General features: G+C 38.8%; 1 protein-coding gene across 2 annotated transcripts; it reads left to right on the top strand.

The window, feature by feature from the left end:
- Positions 1-12915: 12915 nt before the first annotated feature.
- On the top strand, positions 12916-21770 carry C21H14orf28 (chromosome 21 C14orf28 homolog). Of its 2 annotated transcripts, XM_052660057.1 has the most exons (5): positions 12916-13041; positions 16679-17203; positions 19111-19200; positions 20614-20748; positions 21531-21770. In XM_052660057.1, exons 2-5 carry the CDS (start codon positions 16680-16682, stop codon positions 21712-21714), a joined length of 933 nt encoding a protein of 310 aa, XP_052516017.1. In that variant the 5' UTR covers positions 12916-13041; position 16679; the 3' UTR covers positions 21715-21770. The 2 variants fall into 2 exon arrangements, with proteins under 2 accessions (XP_052516017.1, XP_052516018.1); XM_052660058.1 differs by lacking the exon at positions 19111-19200.
- Positions 21771-23200: the final 1430 nt, after the last annotated feature.

A 23200-nucleotide genomic window follows, 5' to 3' on the forward strand; every position in this document is an offset into this window, starting at 1 on the left:
CAGGAAACACAAGAGAAGGAAAAGACCTGTAGGAAATAAACCCAAAACAATTAAGAAAATGATAACAGGATCATACACATTGATAATTACATTAAATTAAATAGATTTAATTCGTATTTGCATAGATTAAATGCACCAACTAAAAGACAAGACATTGGTGGCTCAGATGGTAAAGTGTCTGCCTACAATGCAGGAAACCTGGGTTCAATCCGGATGGGAAGATCCTCTGGAGAAGGAAATGGCAACCAACTCCAGCATTCTTGCCTCGAAAATCCCGAGGATGGAGGAGCCTAGTAAGCTATAGTCCCCGGGGTCGCAGAGTCCAACACAACTGAGCAACTTCACTTCACTTCAAAAGACATAGGCTGGCTGGGCAGATGAAAACATGTGCATGTACGTATTTCCGCTTACCACATCACTCTGCTTCATCCCCCAAATTGTGTGTAATTATTTTATACTGTTAGGTTAATCATGTTCCCATTATGACTTGCAATTGTAATTATCTTTTTGTGCCTGGCTATTGATTGTGAAAACTGATAACTTTCTTTTACTATTGTGATTATGTAACTATTACTCATTTAATACCATTGTATCAGGATTGGTCAACAAAAATAACAGAATTGTATATCACCAAAACTACCATTTAATAGAAAATCCTGTAATCACTTTTTAAAATCCAGATGCATATCAGAATTATCTTAGAATTTTTTGAAAAATACAAATGCCCAGGTATTGCTCTTTTTTCACCAAAGTTTTAAATATATTTCTAATGAGCAGACCATGTTTAAAAACAACTGGACTATATGATGACCTTTTACTTTTATCTAGTTTGTTTCATTTTTTCTATTTCATATTCACGGGTGCTATTTCATCTAGTTTATGTTTTCCAATTTCTCTGTTTCCTCTTTTTTTTTTTTGATGATCTTTCTCAGACCTTTATCAACCATAGTAGAAAAGCTTTTGCATACACATATATAAATAACATGCATAATATATATATTTTAGAAAGCTTATGAAGTTTTGCCTAACTAAAAAATTTATGACATTTTGATTCTACTTGTTTGAAACTTAGGATGAATAGAATGCTAGATTTCTAATTTTAAAAAATACATATGCAACAAGCAACAAAGTTTTACTGTATAGCACAGGGAACTATAGTTAATATCTTGTAATAACCTATAATAGAGAATAACTTCAAAAATAATATATGTGTATATGTATACCTGAATCACCTTGCTGTGCACTGGAAACATTGTAAGTCAACTATACTTCAATAAAATACATATATTAAGAAAAAATATATAGTGGTACAATAAGCATAGGATAATTATAATAAGCATCCATTTAAGCCACCAATCCATTGGAAGTCACTCAATCCATTGAAATTCTAAAATCCAGTTGGCTATGTGATACCAGTTCGTGACCAGGGCCAAATCCTGCTCTCTGGAAATGGCTTTCCATGATTTTTAGCTCTTCCTTCTGAGTTCTTGGCTTTGCCCTTTAAGTCATTCTTCCTTCTCCGTAGAGCTGTCCCATTTTTGCAGCTTAGCAGCCTATTCAGCCTGCTTCTCATCCACAGAAGTTTGAGGATCCAAAATATACTTTTCATTTTGTACAGTCTATTTTTTTTTTCCAGAGAAATAATTACTATGAAAACTTTATGGAGTTTTTTTGTGTGTGTCAATTGTAATTTATACCATTAGATAAAGACACAAACACCTTCAAGATAAGTTCTTCTCTACCTGGAGCTCCCTGTGAGGCTACAGTGGGACAGGGTCCTTAGTAGTCTTAGAGGCCTTGTTGTTTGATTCTTAGAAGCTTATTGTCTAACATTTGTTTGTTTAAACAATTGTTTATTGTTTATAATTGCATAAGAACTTTTCAAGACCTTTTATCTGTTTCTAAACTCTTAAAAGATATAACAATGACATCCTCAGCTTCTTCCCTATCTTGAGTTCATGCTTTTCTAACAGGCCTTGGACTTGATCTTACTGGAGAAGCTAAGGATAAGAAATCATTTAACTTTCAGATCTTGTTCTACACTATTTCGCTAAATTCTATTTGAAAATTGAATAACTCCTTCTTTAGTACAGCTTTGTCTACTCATAGCTTATGATACATAGTCTAAATGTATATAAACAAAAAACAGTTGACATCTTCAACATTCTGCATGGAAATCTCCTAGGCCAGATCCATTGGTTCATTAAATATATTTTCTAATTCTCCACATTATCACATTTGCTAAACCATCTGCCATGACACAGATGGTGTCATGTCTCCTTTCCTCAAGCTTCCAATAACATTTTTCTTTCTTTCTTTTCAGCCCTTATTGACACTTTCTCTGATGTCTATCAGGATTCTGCTAACAGTCTTCTTGAAGCCCTTTCAATGTCTGCCTGACACACTGTCCCAAAGTCAATGTCACATGTTTTTGGGTTTTTTTATAACAGCATCCCAAATTTTGTTCCACTTATCTAATGTTGTATAACTACTTCAAAAATACAGGGAAAAAGCAATAATTTTATTGTATCTCACAATTAAGAAAGTCAAGAATTGGGATAGGTTTTAGCTAGGTACTCATTCTATTCTGTGTGACATTAAAGTGTTATCAAATGCAAGTCTGTGTGCCTGACATACAGTGAGGCCAAACAATATCAAAACATCAGAGTTTAGAACAGAGAAAGGTTTATTGCAGGACCATGCAAAGTGGCTCATGCCTTAAAAAGCCTAAATTCCCAGAAAGTTTCAGCAAAGCCCTTTTATAGGATAGGGGTGGGGGTGGGGGGAACATGGTTAGTTGTTTCAAACTTCTTGAACTTCACTCTTGAGGTCAGGTCATGGTCAGGTAATGATGTTCCTATAAACCTCTCAAAAACATTATCCTCTGTTCTGACAAGAAAGGGTAAGGTCCCAAGGCCCAACTTGAGCCCTCCAAGGTCCAGGTCCTGGCTCAGAGAAGGGGGTTCCTGTGTGGGCTGCTGACCCTGCCCAGGAGCATTCGTTCAGCACCCAGTCTGGGTTCTCCTGCCATTGCCCAGGCCCAGCTGAAGAGACAGATCTCAGCTGGTGGCACCCTCTGGGCCAGGACCTCGGACCCTACCCAGCCATCATTACTGAGGGAACAAAGTGCCCAGCCAGCCCTCAGGCTTTTTATTTAAACTGGAACACATCATTTGTATAGGATCAGTCATAATATATGTTGTACCAAAAACCAATCAGGTTAATTTCCAGCTCAAAGCTGCCCCTCTTTGAGTCCACAGAGGTGGACTCAAAAATATGACGTGCAACATCCTTGTACCTTAACCCTGACATCAGGCCCCCTCTTAGGGGTGACAACTGATCAAAGCTTGACCAATTTTTGAAACTTGCATGGAGAGAGGGAAGTTGGTTGAAGTTATTATCTTAAAGGCCATGCCCATACCCTCCAGTTGCTGAGGCGTCTGTGGACTGTGACCCAGTGAGACTGCTGCCACCATTATGTCATGGAGGTGGGGACAGGAGAGAAGTTCGCTGCTGCTTCGAGGTCTGGGCCCCGCCAGTGGACAGCTATGGCAAGGACCCCGGCGCTCTGCCCGACACCGCTTTCAGCCTGTTCCGAGCAGCACCCCAGATCACCTGCTGTCACCAAAGTCAAAGGACCTGAACGACCCCAGGGAGAAGGCTGCGATCCACCTCTCTGCTGGAAGGACCACTGAAAGCTGACTGCTGACAGAGTGGGACCTCTGACCACGTGGCTCAGGGTCTCCCGCTAAAAGTCCAGTGTTAATTCAGAGTTCTAACGGTCAACTGCTAATCCTGGAGCGCTAATATCAGGCGCTAACCGTCGAGCGCTAACCAACCCCGAGCGCTAACTCTGAGCACTAACGGTCAATCGCCAACGGTCAACCGCTAACAGCTGTGCACCCGCCCCTACTGCAGAAGGAAGTCACTCAGTGGTATTCACCAGGCAAATGGGAGGCTTGGAGGGGTCAAGACAGCTTTACTCACATACCTGGCACCATGGCAGGAATAACTAGACTTCCAGGCTTAGCTGGCTCTGTTAACCAAAACGTGGTCTCTCCAGTGTGGTGGTCTTTTCAAATGGTGGCTCAACTCTCTGAGTAAGTATCTAAGTTAGTAAGACAGCAACCTCATGGTCTTTTATGACCTAGCCTCCCATGTCAAGAGTTTCATTTCTGCTGTACTGTATAGATCAAAGATATCACTAGTCAACTCAGATTGGAGAGGAGAGGACAGTGGAAAAACGTCCAAGAATGTGCAGCCAGTTTTGAAAGCCAATATAACAAACCTATACTATGGAAAACATTAAAGGAAGCTCTTCAGGCTGCAGTGAAATGATACCAGATGAAATTTAGATCTACACAAAAGAATGAAGGGCGCCAGAAATGGTAGACATGTAGGTAAACTAAAACATTTTCTTTTTAATTCGTTTCCATGCAGCCACATATGACAACCACAACACAAAAGGAGTGAGTAAAATAGATCTGCCCTTACGTGATTGCAAACAGAAGCACTCTTTCTCTTTTTGGCTACACAGTATCTTCACTGTACACAGGCTTTCTCTAGTTGTGGCAAGTGGGGGCTACTCTCTAGTTGCAGTGCATGGACTTCTCATTGTGGTGGCTTCTCTTGTGGAGCTCGGGCTATAGGGTGTGCAGGCTTCCATAGTTGTGGCTCATGGGCTTAGTTGCTCTTCACCTTGTGGGATCTTTTTGAACCAGGGGTTGAACCTGTGTCCCCTGCACTGGCAGGTGGATTCTTAACCACTGGACCACCAGGGAAGTCCCAGAATCACTGAAGCAAGGGGGATAGAAAAGGAGCTACTTTCAAATAAGACAATAGTAGCATATTGACCACTTGTCACAATATCAGAGGGTGGAGGAGAAGGTAATCAGGGTATTGATTACCCTTCTTCTTAAGGAGTCACCATGGGCTGGCTTTTCAAACAGGCTCTCTGCCTTCAATTTCAGATATCAATATTCTCCTCGTGCCTTTTCAGCACTCTTAATATCCCAGGGTACTCACTTCATTAACTCTTATGATAGACTCTGAACCTCTTTTAATATCTACTAACCAACTTAACAGATCAAAGCAAAAATTCAATTTTTAGAAATGTGCTATTCAAAAGTTTACTACTACTAATTTGAATTCTAAAGAATATTTATTAAAACTAGTCAATCTACAACTGTGTATTTTCAAGGAAAACCATTACCATTAAGTAGAGTACTTAGTATGAAAACTATGAATGGATTGTAAACCTGTTCTCATTATTATAAAGAATTTCAACCTTCTCAATGAAAGAGTATTAGATTTAGAGTACAATTTTAAAAAATCAAATTATCTGCATTCTAATTAATGACAATAAAATATGTTCTGTCAACTGAAGCAAAAGCAATGCATTCTCTTCTGGCATTTGCCATCATCTGCTTAGGTGTACAAATACTGGACTTGACTTCTGAGGTTAAGCCATAAAAGGCCATGCAGGGTCTGCCTTGTTCACTGACGCACTTGCTCTTTTTTTTCTTTTTTGACACACTTGCTTTGTAGAGCACTGAGCCACCACAGAAGAAGACAGCATGCTGGAGAAGCCACATTTGGTCAACAGAGCCAGCTCAGCTCAGTCTTCTTCCATAAATGGTAATGATCAAGAATCTAAGGAGATGATTACTAATAGGGCTCAAAACAGGACTATCTTCTTGTATAGCCATTTCAAGCATAAAACCTAATATGAAGAAATCATGTTCCTGAGTACTCCCTTCAGATGGCAGAGTATGGAAAATTGTTCAGTTCAGTCGCTCAGTCGTGTCCACCTCTTTACGACCCCATGGACTGCAGCACGCCAGGCTTCCCTGTCCATCATCAACTCCCCGAGCTTATTCAGATTCATGTCTGTTGAGTCAGTGATGCAACCCAACCATCTCATCCTCTGTCATCCCCTTCTCCTCCCACCTTCAATCTTTCCCAGCATCAGGGTCTTTCCCAATGAGTTGGTTTTTTGCATCAGGTGGCCAAAGTATTGGAGTTTCAGCTTCAGCATCAGTTCTTCCAATGAATATCCAGGACTGATTTCCTTTAGGATGGACTGGTTGGACCTCCTTGCAGTCCAAAGGACTCTCAAGAGTCTTTTCCAACACGACAATTCAAAAGTATCAATTTTTTGGCTCTCAGTTTTCTTTATAGTCCAATTCTCACATCCACACATGACTACTGGAAAAACCATACTTTGACTAGATGGACCTTTGTCAGCAAAGTAATGTCTCTGCTTTTTAATATGCTGTCTAGATTGGTTATAACTTTTCTTCCAAGGAGCAAGCATCTTTTAATTTCATGGCTGCAGTTACCATCTGGAGTCATTTTGGAGCCCAAAGTCCCTCACTGTTTCCATTGTTTTCCCATCTATTTGCCATGAAGTGATGGGACTGGATGCCATGATCTTAGTTTTCTGAATGTTAAAAATTCAGAAAATTGGGAAAATTGTTAGTTCAACTAAAGTAGGACATGTACATATCTTAAACCCAGTAATCCACTGCTGTATATATATTCTCAACAGAAATACATGCATATGTATGTATATATTATCTACCTAAGTAACAAAAGACCTGTACTAGACTTTCAAAACAGAACTTCTCACATTAGCCAAAAACTAAAAACTACCCAAATGCCTATCAACAATAAATTGGAAAAAAAATAAATTATGTGCTACTTACAAAATAGAATACTTAACAGTAATAACAATAATCTACATGGAAAAAAAAACATGAATGAACCTCACAATATTGAGAGAAAAAGGCTAAATGTTAAAAAGTATATATTGTATTATTCCATTTATATAACGTACAAAAACAGGCAACAACCAATGCAAGCTCTTAAGAATCAAAATAGTGCTTACCCTTGGGGCAGCAGGAAATGATAGGAATGCTAGTTTGGGTCACTGGTAATGTTCTGTTTCTTGATCAGCGAGCTGGTTAGATGTGTATGATGGTTTAAAAACATCTCCACAGATCCTTTTACACGCCTTCCATCAGAAAAAGAAGACCAGTCCCTTCTCCTTGAATATGGCTGGTCTTAGAGACTCACCTGTAGCAAACTGCTCTAGAACAAACACTGTATGACTTTCAAGGTTAGGTTAGAAGAAGCACTACAGCTTCTAACTGACTCTTTCTTAGAACATTCACCCTTGGTATCCAGTCACCATGCTTTGTGAAAGTCAAGGAGTCACATGCAAAGGCCATGGGGAGGTATTCTAATCACAGACATAGCTATAGCTAAGGTTCCAGTCAATAGGTAGCAGTGAAACATGTAAGTGAAGGAGGCTTCAGATGATTTCAGCCCCCAGCAGAAAAGTTATCCCAGCTAAACCCTGCCCAAATTGCAAATTCATAAGCAAAATGTTATTTTGTATGCTCAGTCACTAACTCACATACAACTCTTTGGAACCCCATGGACTGTAGCCAGACAGGCTCCTTTGCCCATGGGATTCTCCAGGCAAGAATACTGGAGTGGGCTGCCATTTCCTCCTCCAGAGGATCATCCCAACCCAGAGATCAAACCTACATCTCCTGCATTGGCAGGTGGATTCTTTACTACTGAGCCACCTGGGAAGCCTGTCAATTTTGTGGGTGATCTGTTTTGTGAGTATATGTAACTAGAACACACAGCCGGTGTGCTTGTTTTGTGAAAATTCTTAAGTAACAAAGTTATGATATATAGTTGGATTCCACATTTGTAAATTCAATCAACCATAGATGAAAAATATTTTTTAAGTTCCAGAATGTTTCAAGAAGCAAAATATGAATTTGTTGCACATTGGCAACTATTTACAGTACATTTAAATTGTATTAGGTATTATAAGTAACCTAAATATGATTTAAAGTATGTAGGAGGATATGCATATGTTATATGCACTTTATTTATTTATTTATATGCATTTTATTTAAGAAACTTGATCATGCAAGGCATGATTTGGCATTCCCAGAGGTGGAAGAGGGGCCTGGAACCAATCCCTTAAGGATACCAACAGACAATTGTATACACCTTTCCATATGTATACTATACTTAGGTTTGAAATAAAAATCATATCATGCAAACAAGCTCAAATTTCTCATCAAATTTTTATATTTTATTGAGGTGTTTTTATAAACTCAGTATTTCATAGCTCCCTAATACTGTGACTTTTTCTTATAATTACATAGTATTAAAGAAAAAGTAATGGATTTTTTCACTACATTCCATATAGACAAGACCTAATCACCATCAGTTTACCCTTGCACACTGCCTAATTCTGATCATTTGTCATGTGTGGATGTGAAAAAAAAGTTAAGCACTGCTACAGGAGATATCTGTCAAGCACCATTCTCTCTTCTTCTTTAATGTAGAGTATCATTTTCCTTTGAAGAACTATCTCCCTTTGGATGAATCAAGGTTGCTGAGACCTGATTATTGCCCAGCTTTTAAAAAATTTTATTACACCTCACATTCTTCTAGAAATTTTATTATTTAAGTTGGCAATATTTAGTCTCTATTCTTCACAAAGAATACCTACTGATATATAACTCAGTAGGGTTATATATATATATATGTCCCAAGCACACTGGGACATATATACAGCTGATGATGAACAAATATAAAATGTTTATAAAATTATATTGGGCAACTGATTTTTGTCAAAAGCACAAAAACAACACAGTGGAAAAAGAATAGCCTTTTCAACAAAATGCCTCAAACCATAAATAAAAGTTAACTCAAAATACATCATAGACCTAAACAGATAGCCTAAACTGTAAAACTTGTAGAAGAAAACATTGGATACAGTCTTAATGAGTTCAGGGTAGGCAAAGATGTCTTTAAAATGAAACTAAAAGCACAATTCATAAAAGAATAAATTGGACTTTACTAAAATTCAAAACTTCTGTTCTTAAAAATACACTGTTAATAAGAAAACAAAACCAAAAAAATACACTGTTAAGAGAATGAAAAGAAAAGCCACATACTGGGAGAATACCTTTCTGAAGCATATATCTGACAAAGAACTTGTATCCAGAATACATAGAGAACTCTCAAAATTCAGGAAAACAAGCCAATTTTAAAAAGATGTAACAAAAAAGATATGCAGATGGCAAATAAGCACATAAAAAGATGCTCAACATCATTAGTCATTAGGAAAATATAAATTAAAACCACAACAAGATATCACTATATACCTGTTAGAATGGTTAAAATTAAAAACAACTGACCACTGCAAGTGTGCTGGAGGATGTGAAGGAAATGAAACTCAAACTCACTCCTGATGGGAATGTAAAATGGTTCAACCACTCTGGAAAATAACTTAGCAGTTCCTTAAAAAGTTAAACATACATCTGCCTATGATCCAACCATTCCACTTCTAGATTTTCATCCAACAAAAAAAAGGAAATATATGTCCATACAAAGACTTGTACACAAATATTCATAGCAACTTCATTGGTAATAGCCCCAAACTAGACACAACTCAAATGTCCATCAACAGATGATAAACTGCAGTGCATCCATATAATGGAATACACTTATCAATACAAAAGAATAAACTACTGTACACAAAATGACATGAATGAATATCAAGATAATGACACTAAGGAAATGAAACCAGACTACCCCCCCCCGAAAAAAAATATTATAAACACATACTTTTACATATTCATTTATGTAAAAGTTTAGAAAAGGCAAATGAATCTATAATGACAGAAAGTAAAACAGTGGTTGCTTAGGTGTGGTAGGCAGGGAGGAATAAGAGAATCACAAAAGGGTGTGAGGAAACTGGAGGATGATGGATTTATTCGCTTGATTATAGTGATTTTAAAGGGGGTATACATATATTAAAAATTTACCAATTTATATTCTCTAAATATGTTCCATATATTACATGTCAATTATATCTCAATAAAGCTGTCTAAAAAGACTGCAGCTCTGCTGTCCGATTTTGAAAGGAACAGAAAGGAAATCTTGGATAAAGGATTCAGTGAGGGTTGTAAATTATCCAAGTATGCCAGGAATCCATACTTCCCCTGTCTAGCCAAGCTTCAGCAGAGTTTAAGGAGCCATCTCCCGGCTATTCTCCAGAAATGGTAACAACTGCACTATTAGATCTGTTTTTGGTAAGAGAATGACCCAATCAGTATAAAATGAACGCTATGTCTTGTGAGAGATTGTCAATTAAACACATAATCCATACTTATAAACATTTTTAAAGGGCTTTCTCCTTGCAAGATAGTTTTAATATTAGAGTGAACATTTTGTATGTGAATTTCAGTACAGACACACTTGCTACTTCATGCATCCGCGCCTCAGTTTCTTTACCTGTAAATTGTCAGAGGAAATATTAAAACCAGGTGACTAAAAAGAGCAGGTTTTTTCAGAATTATTAATTCTTTCTTTTTGGGCAGAATCTCTTTCTTCCCCTATGCTCTGAGAGGTATCCATTTCTTCCCAACTCCACCAGCAGTAATTAATTACCTTGAGTGAGTCAAGCTTCTCTCCCAAAAGTTTCATCCTACCATTAATAGACTCCTTGAGAGAGGTCCAAAAGGAAGGTCTCTGCCATAATCAAGCTGACCAATTAAATCAGTTAAGAAAGTGTCCAAGTCTCTGCCAGACTCAGCTGTGACTGGGTACCACACTGATGTGCTGGGTGGCTTTGAGCTCTGTGCATTGTGTATTCTGGAAGTTTAGCTTCACTTTCCAGACAATCATGTTTGGTTGCATGGCAAGATGGGGAGTATCTCAACAGCATTCCCCATTTCTAATTGCAGGTGGAGGTAATTTTCCAGGATGGCCTGTGTTCTCCGGAAGCAGAGTCACGTGGGCTTTGACTCTTTACCAGAGGATACAAGGACCAGGACCTACAGAAAATGAATAGTGGTTGTGTTAGCAGACTCTACTACTAAGAGGCTGTAGTTTCAATTTCCAGCTGTCAAAATGTGTTTGGCTTTTTCATGTCCAAAACTCAATTTTTTCATCTCTGTAATGGGACCAAAGCTACCTAATTTTTTTGTTTTTAAGTATATCTTTATTGAAATAAAACATATATAAAAAGTGAAAAAATTGTAAGTAGTTTGGTTCAGAGGATAAAGTGTCTGCCTGCAATGCAGGAGACCCGGGGTTCGATCCCTGGGTTGGGAAGATCCCCTGGAGAAGGAAATGGTAACCCACTCCAGTATTCTTGCCTGGAGAATCCCATGGACAGAGGAGCCTGGCGGGCTACAGTCCACAGGGTCGCAGAGTCGGACACGACTGAGCGACTTCACTTTCTTTCTTTCTTTCTTTCTTACAAAACAAAGAGAGCTATAATCAGAACAGCTATAAGTAGCAACCAGATCAAAAAACAGAATATTATCCACCCTCCAGAAGGCCACTCTCTTGCCTCATTACAGGCATACCCTCCAAAGGTCAACTACCCTGACTGCTAACAGCACCAGTTAATTTTGCCTGCTTTTAAACTTTCTATAATGGCAGTCATACAGCGTGTGTTCTTTTGTGTATGACTTCATTCTGATTGTGAAGTTTATTTCTGCACTTGAATATAGCAGTATCTTTTTGTTTTAGTGAAGTACTCCATTTGGGGGTTATATATGTCATTAATAAATATGCCCTATATCAATATTCGTATCAGTATCTATAGTCAAATTAGTTCATTATTTTGTTAAGCCCTCCTATGCTGTTTCTGATCATTTGTCTAGTGATTCTGTAACTGAGAAAGTGAAAGTGTTATTCCCTCAGTCCTGCAGACAGACACCCCATGGACTGTAGCCCTCCAGGCTCCTCTATCCAAGGAACTTCCCAAGCAAGAATAGTGTTTCCACGGAATCTTCCCAACCTAGGTCTTCGAACCTCGGTCTCCTGCATTGCAGGCAGATTCTTTACCGGGTGGGCCACCAGGGAAGACCACTGAAAAAACTGTGATAAAGTCTAAGTTACAACCTCTATATTAGAGTCTACTATGATTATAGTTCAAGTATTTCTCCCTTAGGTCTATTTTTGCTTTATATATATATGTCCATGTTTGCGTCCGTGCTGAGTCGTATCCGACTCTTTGTGACCCCATAGGCTATAGCCCACTAGACTCCTCTGTCCATGGACTTTTCCAGACAAGAATACAGGAGCAGGTTGCCATTTCCTTCTCCAGGGGATTTTCTCGACCCAGGGATTGAACCCTCATCTCTTGATGTCTCCTGCATTTGCAGGCGTATTCTTTACCATGCTACCTGGGAAGCCCTAATTTCTTTAAATGTTATTAACGTCCATTGTAAATTACAGCAGATTGGCCAGTTAATATCCTGAACACTAAAAATAGTATTTAACACACTAACTCAATTTTCCTTAAATACATACTTAAATCAAAAGTTTGAATAACTTTACCTTACAAAGAAAACAAAGCTTTCATTTCTTGACTTAAGAACGTGAAAAACCCAGAAGCAAAAGTAAACCAAAATCAAGTAAAGTCCTAAAACGGTACAAACCCCTAAAAGCCAAGCTGGTTTGCCAACAAAGCTCCGCCTCCTTGCAAACCCTGCCCACTTCCGGCTGCCCCACCCACTTTCTAACTCTGGAACACCGCCCCTTTCTGCGAGGTCCCGCCCCCTGCACCTGATCCTGGTACCCATTGGGTGAATCCGGATGCTGTATACACACCCTACACACGCACATTTGGCAGGGTCCTCTTCGCGCGTGCGCAGCAGCGGCGTCAGGCAGCTGGAGACTAGGTCCCGGGGTTGGGGGGAGGGGGGAGGAGGTCAGGCCGAATCTTCCTCCGTAATAAGAAGCTACGCGGCCCGCGGTCCTGGCTCCGTGGGTCCGGTCGGATCGGGCCTGGGCGCTGGAGCTGCTCTGGCTCCCGCCGCGGCGGGTGCGATGGAGGCCGTACCGGAGCCCAGCGCTCACGCCGGGGGAGGCCGAAACAGCCGGCGGTGCTAGTAGATGAGGCGGCGGCGGCGGCGGCACGGACTCTCCATGAGCAAGCGGCGGCGGCGACGGGTGCGGCGGCACCGGCGGTCTTCGGTCCCCGGGGAGGTACGAAAAGTCGGCTTCCTGGTGGACGGAGACTGGCCGGACGCCTTCCGCGGCCCGGCCCTCTTGCCCATTACCCGCAGTCCCAGGCGCTCAGCGGGGCCACTGCCACTGCTCGAATGCGGGCAGGGGATGCCCAGCCCCTTCACCGGCTCCGGGTTCTGGGATCCACCCGCAGTCCAGGGCCAGCCTTCAGTGCCGGGCCTTCCCCGGAGCTGCGGGCCGGGGGCGGGGTGGGCGGGGTGGAGGTGGGGGCCCACCGCGTACCCAGCCCCGCGCTGCTTCGAGCGGGACCGCGGGCCGCTCTCTCGAGTATTCGGGGGCGCTGACTCGGGAGGGGACCTTCAGGACCCCCGAACTCTTAGGGTGTCTGGTATTCAATGCTTTGGGTAAATGGTCTTGGTCCTCATGACCAGCGTGGAGTACAGATTGTCACCCTTGGAAACGACCGCAAAAGGTGTCGTTTTTTGCCAAGGAAATAGAAGTCTAGGGAGTTTTCTTGGTTTGTTCAAACTAGGGGGCCTATTGAGGCAGGAAAATAAAGCCAGTAATTCTCCAGGACTTACAAATCACTGTCTAACGAAACGATGCTTTTGACAGTGTGGCCAAAACTTAAAAGACAATTTCAAGTAAAGTTCTTTGCACATTTTCTGGTCTTTTTTAGTCGCTTTTATCGTAATTTACTTTAGAACAAATCACCACGGTACTGCAGAAGAAGCTAGAATAAGTGTCCTTTAGTTCTTTCAATCCTGTTTTATCTCCCATTGTTTTCCCCAGAAAAAGGCTAGAGAAATCATTTTATGTGTGTGTATATATTTTTAAATATATATATGTAGTTATAAAATATATGTTTAATTCTCTTGGAGTGCAACTTGCTTTCCAGAGCAGTACTTATTTAGTCATGTCTAAAAGATAATTTGGCAAAAAATACTGCAGAAATTTACAGTTCCTTTCTAATGCAATATTTAAGGATCTGAACTCAGGCTCTTAATCATATGACCTTGCTACAAAGTTCTTTAAAATGCCACAGAAATCAGTCAAACCATGAGGAACGTTATTTTCATGTTTTAAATATTTAAATACCTTGTGATTTTTTAAAAGAATATGTTCTGAAACATTTCTTCTTCATTAAGCAGAAACTGAGTTTCTGTTTCCTTGGCTGTAAATTTGCCACTCCCTCTTATTCCTAAGTGGTTGACTAGAGCCAGCGTGTTAGCAACTATATATAAACATCTACACTTCAGACTAAATATAGTGTTGAATATTTTAGAGTCCACAGTATCTTGCCTAAGTCAGAAATACCGTGTGTGTGTGTGGCAAAACTGAATTTTTAGTTTGCTGGTGTTAGAAAATAAGTTTGAACTTAATTTCCCACACAAAACACATAGGTCTACAGCACTGAGAGTTGGATTCACATTGTGCTTGGATGTGGCACTTGAAACTATGATCAAAATAAGACACTGACCTCAGTCACTAATTTCTGTCTTCTCCTCAGATGCTTCCTGTTTTCATGAAAATACGCTTTCATGAAAATGCAAAACATGAAACATTGGAAAACCCTGTGATGTTTTTAGTTTAGACATTTGTTTGTTCCAAATAAAGTAAAGCAGTTTTTTTCAATTCAGTTTCATTAGGACCTCATTCTTTAATTTTTTTCAATTTTGCTTTATATACATACATATCACACCAACATGTTTATTAGAATACTGTCAGTGACTTTAAAACCAAGCTCTTAGTTATCCTCAAGGTTGGGGGGAAGATAGTTCAGTACAGTCGCTCAGTCGTGTCCGACTCCCTGCAACCCCATGAATTGCAGCACACCAGGCCTCCCTGTCCATCACCAACTCCCGTAGTTCACTCAGATTCACGTCCATCAAGTTGGTGATGCCATCCAGCCATCTCATCCTCTGTTGTCCCCTTCTCCCCCTGCCCCCAGTCCCTCCCAGCATTAGGGTCTTTTCCAATGAGTCAACTCTTCGCATGAGGTGGCCAAAGTATTGTAGTTTCAGCTTTAGCGTCAGTCCTTCCAAAGAACACCCAGGACTGATCTTTAGGATGGACTGGTTGGATCTCCTTGCAGTCCAAGGGACTCTCAAGAGTCTTCTCCAACACCACAGTTCAAAAGCATCAATTTTTCGGCACTCAGCTTTCTTCACAGTCCAACTCTCACATCCATACATGACCACTGGAAATACCATAGCCTTGACTAGACGGACCTTTGTTGGCAATGTCATGTCTCTGCTTTTGAACATGCTACCTAGGTTGGTTATAACTTTCCTTCCAAGGAGTAAGTGTCTTTTAATTTCATGGCTGCAGTCACCATCTGCAGTGATTTTGGAGCCCAGAAAAATAAAGTCTGACACTGTTTCCACTGTTTCCCCATCTATTTGCCATGAAGTGATGGGACCAGATGCCATGATCTTCATTTTCTGAATGTTGAGCTTTAAGCCAACTTTTTCCCTCTCCTCTTTCACTTTCATCAAGAGGCTTTTTAGTTCCTCTTCACTTTCTGCCATAAGGGTAGGGGAAGATAAGTGCCCGTTTAAATAAGGAGGACACCACATTCCCAAAACATGCAGAGAGAAGAATCAGGATAATGAACCAAGCTCTGAACCAAATTGTCCCAGCTTGGCCTCAGTATTTAAAATTATAGGATATCTGGCATGGTCCTTCTCAGGTGGCGCTAGTGATAAAGAACCCGCCTGCCAATGCAGGAGATGTAAGAGACCCAGATTTGATCCCTGGGTCGGAAGATCCCCTGGAGAAGGGCATCGCAACCCACTCCAGTATTCTTGCCTGGAGAATCCCATGGACAGAGGAGCCTGGCCGACTACAGTCCATAGCGTCACACAGAGTCGGACATGACTGAAGCAACTTAGCATGCAGCATTGTCCTAAATTGCAAGTGAAAATCCCCAAGTGCATAGAAATGATTTTTGTTTTAGCTGTGCTAATACAATTAAGTTCTCACGATTACAGTACTCTTCATATGTTGTATTTCAAAGCCGGTTGGCCTTTCTCTATACCCCAACTAAGAATTCCATTATATCAGTTTCATAAGTAGAACCACACATACTAACAAGAAAATGAAACACAGCTCATATTTTGAAGGAAGAGGTTTACATTAGGAATGCACTCAACCAAATTTAGACTGTATCTTTGAACAGTTTTATTTTTATTTAGGATTTTTTCATTACAAGGTTATCCTCTGTCAGTGATAAAACCTGCAATATAACCAATCATAATTGGTTGGATGGCATCGCCGACTAAATGGACATGAGTTTGATCAAGGTCCAGGAGTTGGTGATGGACAGGGAAGCCTGGCATGCTGCAGTCCATGGGGTTGCAAAGAGTCGGACACAACTGAGCGACTGAACTGATAATTAATAAAAAGGTCCATCAAATGACTATTCTGTATTTCAAAAAAAGGTTACAACTTAAATGGTCTATCCAGAGACCATTCATATTGCTGAAAAAATGGCTCATGGCTTGAATTGTTTAAAAATTTTTTTTGTTCCTTTAGGAGTCTATCTAACCAAACTTAATCTTTAGATAGTTCTATTTTCATTTAAACATACATCATGCATTTGAAAGATAAAGTCACAAATTTACAAGGACTGTCTTAAACTTTTAAAATGCAGGATGAAGACACTGTTTGAAGAGATCAAAGCATCAATTAAAAATAACTATAACCAAGATCGCTCATTTTGGAGGCCTGTTCTTCCTTGGGGAGGTGTTTTCACGATCAAAGCTGGCCGCAAAGCAGTCTCCTGTACACCACTCTATGTTGAAATAAGACTGAAAAATACCTGCACCATAGATGGATTCTTGATGTTACTCTATGTCATTCTCAATGAAAATGAAAATTTCCCCCGGGAACTCTCTCTTCATTTAGGTAGAGAGTTTGTAGACTGTTTTCTTTATTTAATGGACACCTACAGTTTTACAACAGTGAAGCTACTTTGGATTTGGGACAAAATGGAAAAGCAGCAATACAAGTCTGAAGTTCATAAAGCTTCATTAATAATTGATTTGTTTGGGAATGAACATGATAATTTTACAAAGAATCTCGAAAATCTCATGTCAACCATACAAGAGAGTTACTGTTCCAACTGGCGATGCCCCACTCGAGTGCAGGAAGATCAGCAACGCACAATTAATATAAAGTAAGTTGCTCTAAAGTCTGTTTTGTCACTTTTAGCGAAAGTAGTGTGCTTATAATGCATGATATGGATAGATAGGAAAATAGGTAGATAGATACAGTCAAAGTACTTCTTAATGTACAGACTCTGTGTGCAACAACTTATATATAAAGCAGCCAGGCAAATGCAAGACTCTTCAGTGGGTTCCATGATAAAAAAAATATTACTCTTCTATTATATCTAAACATGTCAGGATTTACAAAACCAATGGGTAACTATTTCACTTGCAAAATAATGACCTACTCAGTATGCACAATGTTTTCCTCTAACTCAGAAATTACTAATATGGCTAGGAAGATAATTCCTTGTGTCACAGATTTAGCCTCTCCAGTGACACTTAGTACTATATTGAAATGTTTCCCTCTCTGAATAGATCCCTGTCAGGTAGGCTCGTTCTACATGAACAGGAAGATTGAAAGTACTCCACGTCATGGCCAGGGCATACTTAGAGACAGAAATCTCAAACTTGGGAGTATTAATACCTGAAAAGGATACAGATGTAAGGAAATTTTTTATTGGCTAGAAAGGTACTGATAGCCTGCTGAGGGGAGAAAAGGAAGGCCTTCAGGCTGGTAAAATGACAGGGAGGAAGGCCAAACTGGCAAGCCTTAGTGGAGTATTGGGCAACATTAACGCCCCAAGGGCGCATGAGCTGGAAAAGGGATAATTGCCAGTGTGGAGGTTGCAGGGGGCAGTGGGAAGCAGGACAGAAAAACAGATCCAAACACATTTTTGTCAGAAAGCATACTTGGCCCTGTGGTCCAGGAAAAAACTGCCTAACAGATTGTTCCCTTGTGGGATTGTACGTCACATACCCAAACTTATTATATTCACGTTTTCTGTATAGCATATTTAGTTTGATATTATAGCATTATACTTAGGATAATGGGAAAGCAGAAGATCTGTTATTCTTTTTAGAGACTACCAATTAATGTTTCTCTTGTTCTGAAATACACTTGGGCCATTTTGCTGTATTGCTGATAGGATGATGTTGATTTTGAAATTTCCATCAGGGAAAAAGTTGTTACTGTTAAATCATAGTGGACTTTAAAAAAGTGCTTCAGAAATTTGTCTTGTTTTTTTAAAAAAACTTACATATGTTTTGAAACTATAATGAAGTATTTACAGCTCTATAGTAATACTAGCATTTTGTGCCTCTCTTAATAAATAGTTTTCATTATACTCTATGTAACTTTTTAGTCTTTTGCCTGTTTTCTAATCCTGTCATAAACAACCTCTGAAGTATGTAGGAAAAGTTTTTTTTAACAAATCAGGAAACTGAGGCCAAGAGTGGCTCTCACTAACATTGAGTCAGGTAACTAATCAGCTGCTCTCCTAATTCTGGATCCTGCTTTCTTACATCAGGACCAGGATCCACTCTTATTTAATCCTATCAGAAATTTTTAAAGTAACAACTGTGTCTCAGGATCAGTTTACATACATATTTAATGTTTCTTAGAAAGTTTCATACATTAATGTTTATTAAGTTCAACTGGTTTCTATATTGTCTATAAGAAATACAAATATGAATAACAGAGGTTATACTTTTATATGTGCTTTACTAATAATGGATGACTTGTAAAATTTGTTATCCACATAATATCTTTGGGCTTCCCTGGTGGCTCAGCGGTAAAAAATTTGCCCGCTAAGCAGGAGACATGGGTTCAATCCCTGGGACAGGAAGATCCCCTGGAAAAGAAAATACCCACTCCAGTATTCTTGCCTGGAAAACCCCGTGGACAGACGAGCCTGGCAGGCTGCAGTCCATGGCGTTACAAAGAGTCGGACACGACTTTGCAACTGAGCAACATTAATATATTTACATGTAAAATGCTGAAGCATTTCTTACATGCGTTTTGCGATTGTTATAGTCCTCCCCAAGAAATTCCACATGGAAACTTGATACGACTGGCTGTGGATGAGTTATTCTGTTCCAGGATTGAACTGTGTGAAGAGCATGGGTGAGTATATGATAGACACTTAAGATGAAAGTATTTCTGTGTTTCTTATAAAGAAACCTGGATTGGTACGCTCGTTATGAAACAGCAACTCACAAGTGTTTAGAAAGCCTTATATTTTTGGAATCTTGACGCCTTCTAGTTTACTATACCATTTTATGCTGTGCTGCAGTTGCTTGATGAATACAAAGCAAATGCCTTTTTTCCCCCCACTGCTGAATAGGCACAATAAAACCTTGCTTAACCGGAACCCAGCTAATCTGGACCCTCAATTAACTGGATTTTTGCCCGTCCTCCTCATTTATGTCCAGTTCAGTTCAGTCGCTCAGTCGTGTCCGACTCTTTGCAACCCCATGGACTGCAGCACGCCAGGCCTTCCTGTCCATCACCAACTCCCAGAGTTTACTCAGACTCATGTCCATTGAGTCAGTGAGAAAGCAGTAAATGACAACCAAAAAGTTTAACCTAGTTAAAGAAAAAAAGGAAATCCAGGGACTTCCCTGGTGGTTCAGTGGCTAAGACTCCATGCTTCCAGTGCAGGGGGCCTAGGTTCAATTCCTGGTCAGGGAACTAGATCCCACATGCTGCAACTAAGACCTAGTGTGAACAAACAAATAAATAAAATATTTTTTTAAAAAAAAGGAAATCCAAAGGGGCAGAACGTATTCACCCCAGCCTCTTAATTTTTATATCTACAGTATTGTACAAGGAGAATTAATATTTAGAAGGATGATCTTATACCTAATTAATCACAAAAGCAGGAAAGAATAAAATACCTTCAGTTAATTGTACTTAAGTCCAGAAAGTGAACTAGGTGTATTTTTGCAACAAATACTGAAACAAAATGGTCTTCAGATAACTTAGTTTAGTCAGTGTTTGTCCACCAAAATACTGTCCCCTGAGCATTCCGGTTAATTGAGATTTGACTGTTTGATTGTATTTGTTTTATTTTAATTCATATGTTTAATACCTGGTGCTACTTGGAAAACAGAATCTGCTGCATCGTAATGGCAAAAGGAACCAATCAGGGAATTTTATTTAGTCTAAAGAAGACTGTAAGAATCATCTTATTGCCTCTCTGCCATTATTCTCATTTGAAACCAGCCTAGAGAAAGAAAACCTTTTTTCTGAATAAAAACTTTTCTGTCAGTTCAAAAGACTACATGCTTTTATAAGCTGAGATAAACATAGTCAGCTTTTCTTGGAGTTTTAAAAATGTCATTTTCTTATATATAGATTCTCAGCTTATAAACTCTGAGACTTAGGCATATAAAGTATTAATACAGTCATACAATTTTCCCATACCTAAAATAGATAATATGCTTATTATGAAATTAAGTGATAAAGACAACTCAGAGTGATAAAAAGTAGCTTTGTCTCAAGTGTAATAAAGTTCATACCTGTTTTCAATTTTAGGTGTGGTGGCTTAAGAGAATTTTCCCAAAGAGTGTTCTGCCACGGGGCACCCCCTTTTGTTGTCTTAAATATGCAGCATTGGAAATCTGAAGATCTCGCATATGTCCCCTATTACTTGGATTTATCTGATCACAAGTAGGTGCTTTTTGTTTGTTTTAATGACTAATGAAAGAATTTTATTTATATTTTTCTACTATTCTATCATGATTTTGACTAGTCCTTAAGGAAATACATATTGTTAAAAAAAAAAGCTATCTCTAAATTTATGTATCCTAAATAAGATCAGAATATACTACAGGGAGTCAGTCACTGACAGTGTACATAGCGGTTAGGTGCTTAGACTATAGAATAGACTGAACTGGGTTCCAATCCCAGCCCTGCCTTTCAGGCAATGTGACGCTGATCCAGGAGCAACCAGTTTACACATCAGTCTTCTTATCTATAGAACAGAGGTAACAGTGTCTAAAGTGTTAAGGATAGTACCTAAGACTCAGGAAACAGTAAATACTGGCTGGCCATTACTTGTATTTCAGGCCAAAGTAGTGTATAGCATGAGGTCATTTAAACATAAAATATTACTGTCATCATTAGATTAAGATCCAAATTAAGATATAAGGGGTTCTTTTAATTTTTTGCCTTTAAACATTTTCTTGTGTTTTCTCTTATATAATAGAACCATGCAGTTCATGAGTTAAATCTATTAAAATAATGCCCTTAAAAATGTATCATTTTTTTAAATTCTTAAAACGTCTTACTCCAAATTACCAATCATAGTACATTTTTTTTTACAGATGAATGTCTTTTTTCAGATAACAGAATGCAAATAATCTTATTCCTTAGTTAAGAATGTAAGGAATGTTTTCTTGTAAGAACAAAGTACTGTGATTTTCTGCCACACTTTGTCATTTAATTTGCAGGTATTTGTTGGAAGGTGCCACATTGTTTAACAAAGAGGAACATCATTATTCTGCAGCCTTTCAAATTGATGGACATTGGATGCACTATGATGGCCTCAGAAATGTGAATTTAATTTTGTTAAATAAACCCCCAGAGTTTCTCCTCTTGTCATCATTGGTTTATATTCGAGCAACAGAGAAATAAATATAGACTGATGCTAAATTATATTGTTTTCCCTCCTGCCCATGCTCCCCCAGATGAAGGGCTTTTGTTTTGTATATACTTGGTATCCAAGGAAATAGTTCAACTATATTAGTTTCAGAGGTGTATTTTCTAGTGTTTAGCCCCAGGTAAATGTTTTATATAGAGAATCTATGCAAAAATATTTGTATTTCTTTTTTCTTAATCCCAGGTTATTTTTATACATGCATATTTTATGTTGAAATAAAATATATCTTGTAGCATTTGTATTTTTTATTTATATGTATCTCAAAGGTTTTTTACAATTCTGTTTTTGAATCTGAGAAAATACTTCATCATTTGAATTCTCGATTTTTCCTTTTGGATATCCAAATAAAACCTGGGTACAAATAAGTTTTCAGTTTATATAAATTTAACAGTTCAAAATACCTGGCTGTATTTATTTGCCCTACCTCATTATAATCCAAAGTGCACTATTGGATCTAGTTTGGATTTGAATGTACAACTTAGAGATGGTTTAGTCTATTTTACCTGACTTGCCTAATGTCCCTGCAGCAATTTTTTAAAAATACTTTGGTAAGAATGTTTCTCTGGACTTGAATTATTTCTTTATAATGGCAAATAACTTTACTTGCTAAAGTATTAAGCAGTGGATTTTAAGTGTTAACTAAGCTCCAAGCTTAATTAAGCTTATTTTTACTCAAATAAATTATATAACTAATGTTTAAATGTAAAGAGGTTCTCTAATAAAAATTTATTTTGCAGATAAGACAGCTATAAAAAGTGTCAGGCAAACTGTATGTTTACTAATGTTGAATGAACAATGGAAATGTACTTTAAACATGTACTTAAAAGAAATTGGGTGCCTGAGAATACAGTTGACTCTTGAACAACTTGGGGGCTAGGGCCCTGATCCCCCAAACAGCCAAAATTCCCCCATGTAACTTTACAGTTGTCCCTCCATACCTGTGGTTCCACATCCTTGGATTCAGACAACTTTGGATCATGTAGTACTACAGTATATGTTTACTCAAAAAAATACCTGTATAAGTGGACCCACACAGTTCAAACCCATGTTGTTCAAAGGTCAGTTGTCTTTCTCTTCCTAGTAAGTCACATTGGCACAGAGGAAAAAATACTTAGGTTTTGGGGGTAACATCTGTGTGCTGCCTTAAATAATAGTAAATTCATACCATGAAACTTTCTTTGATTTGCAGTATAAATCACAGAAAGTGTGTAGTTATCAGAATATTATGTTTCTTTTCAAAGACGTAGGATCTCTCTTCCTTTTACAATTTAAAGGAAAAGTAATAAGTAATGTTCTCAAGGGAAAATACTTTTTGGAATCTATCATCATTTATTTTAGTGTTTTCAGTGTGGCTGTCCCTAGGTTTGGGGTTGAGATTGAGTGCAATGTGTTTGGAGATTTCTACACAGCATCACAATTCACTGCCATTTACCAAATTGCTAAGGTTTAATTCAGTAAATT

This window comes from Budorcas taxicolor, chromosome 21 (genome assembly GCF_023091745.1).
Source record: "Budorcas taxicolor isolate Tak-1 chromosome 21, Takin1.1, whole genome shotgun sequence".
In the NCBI taxonomy this organism is placed as follows: domain Eukaryota; kingdom Metazoa; phylum Chordata; class Mammalia; order Artiodactyla; family Bovidae; genus Budorcas; species Budorcas taxicolor.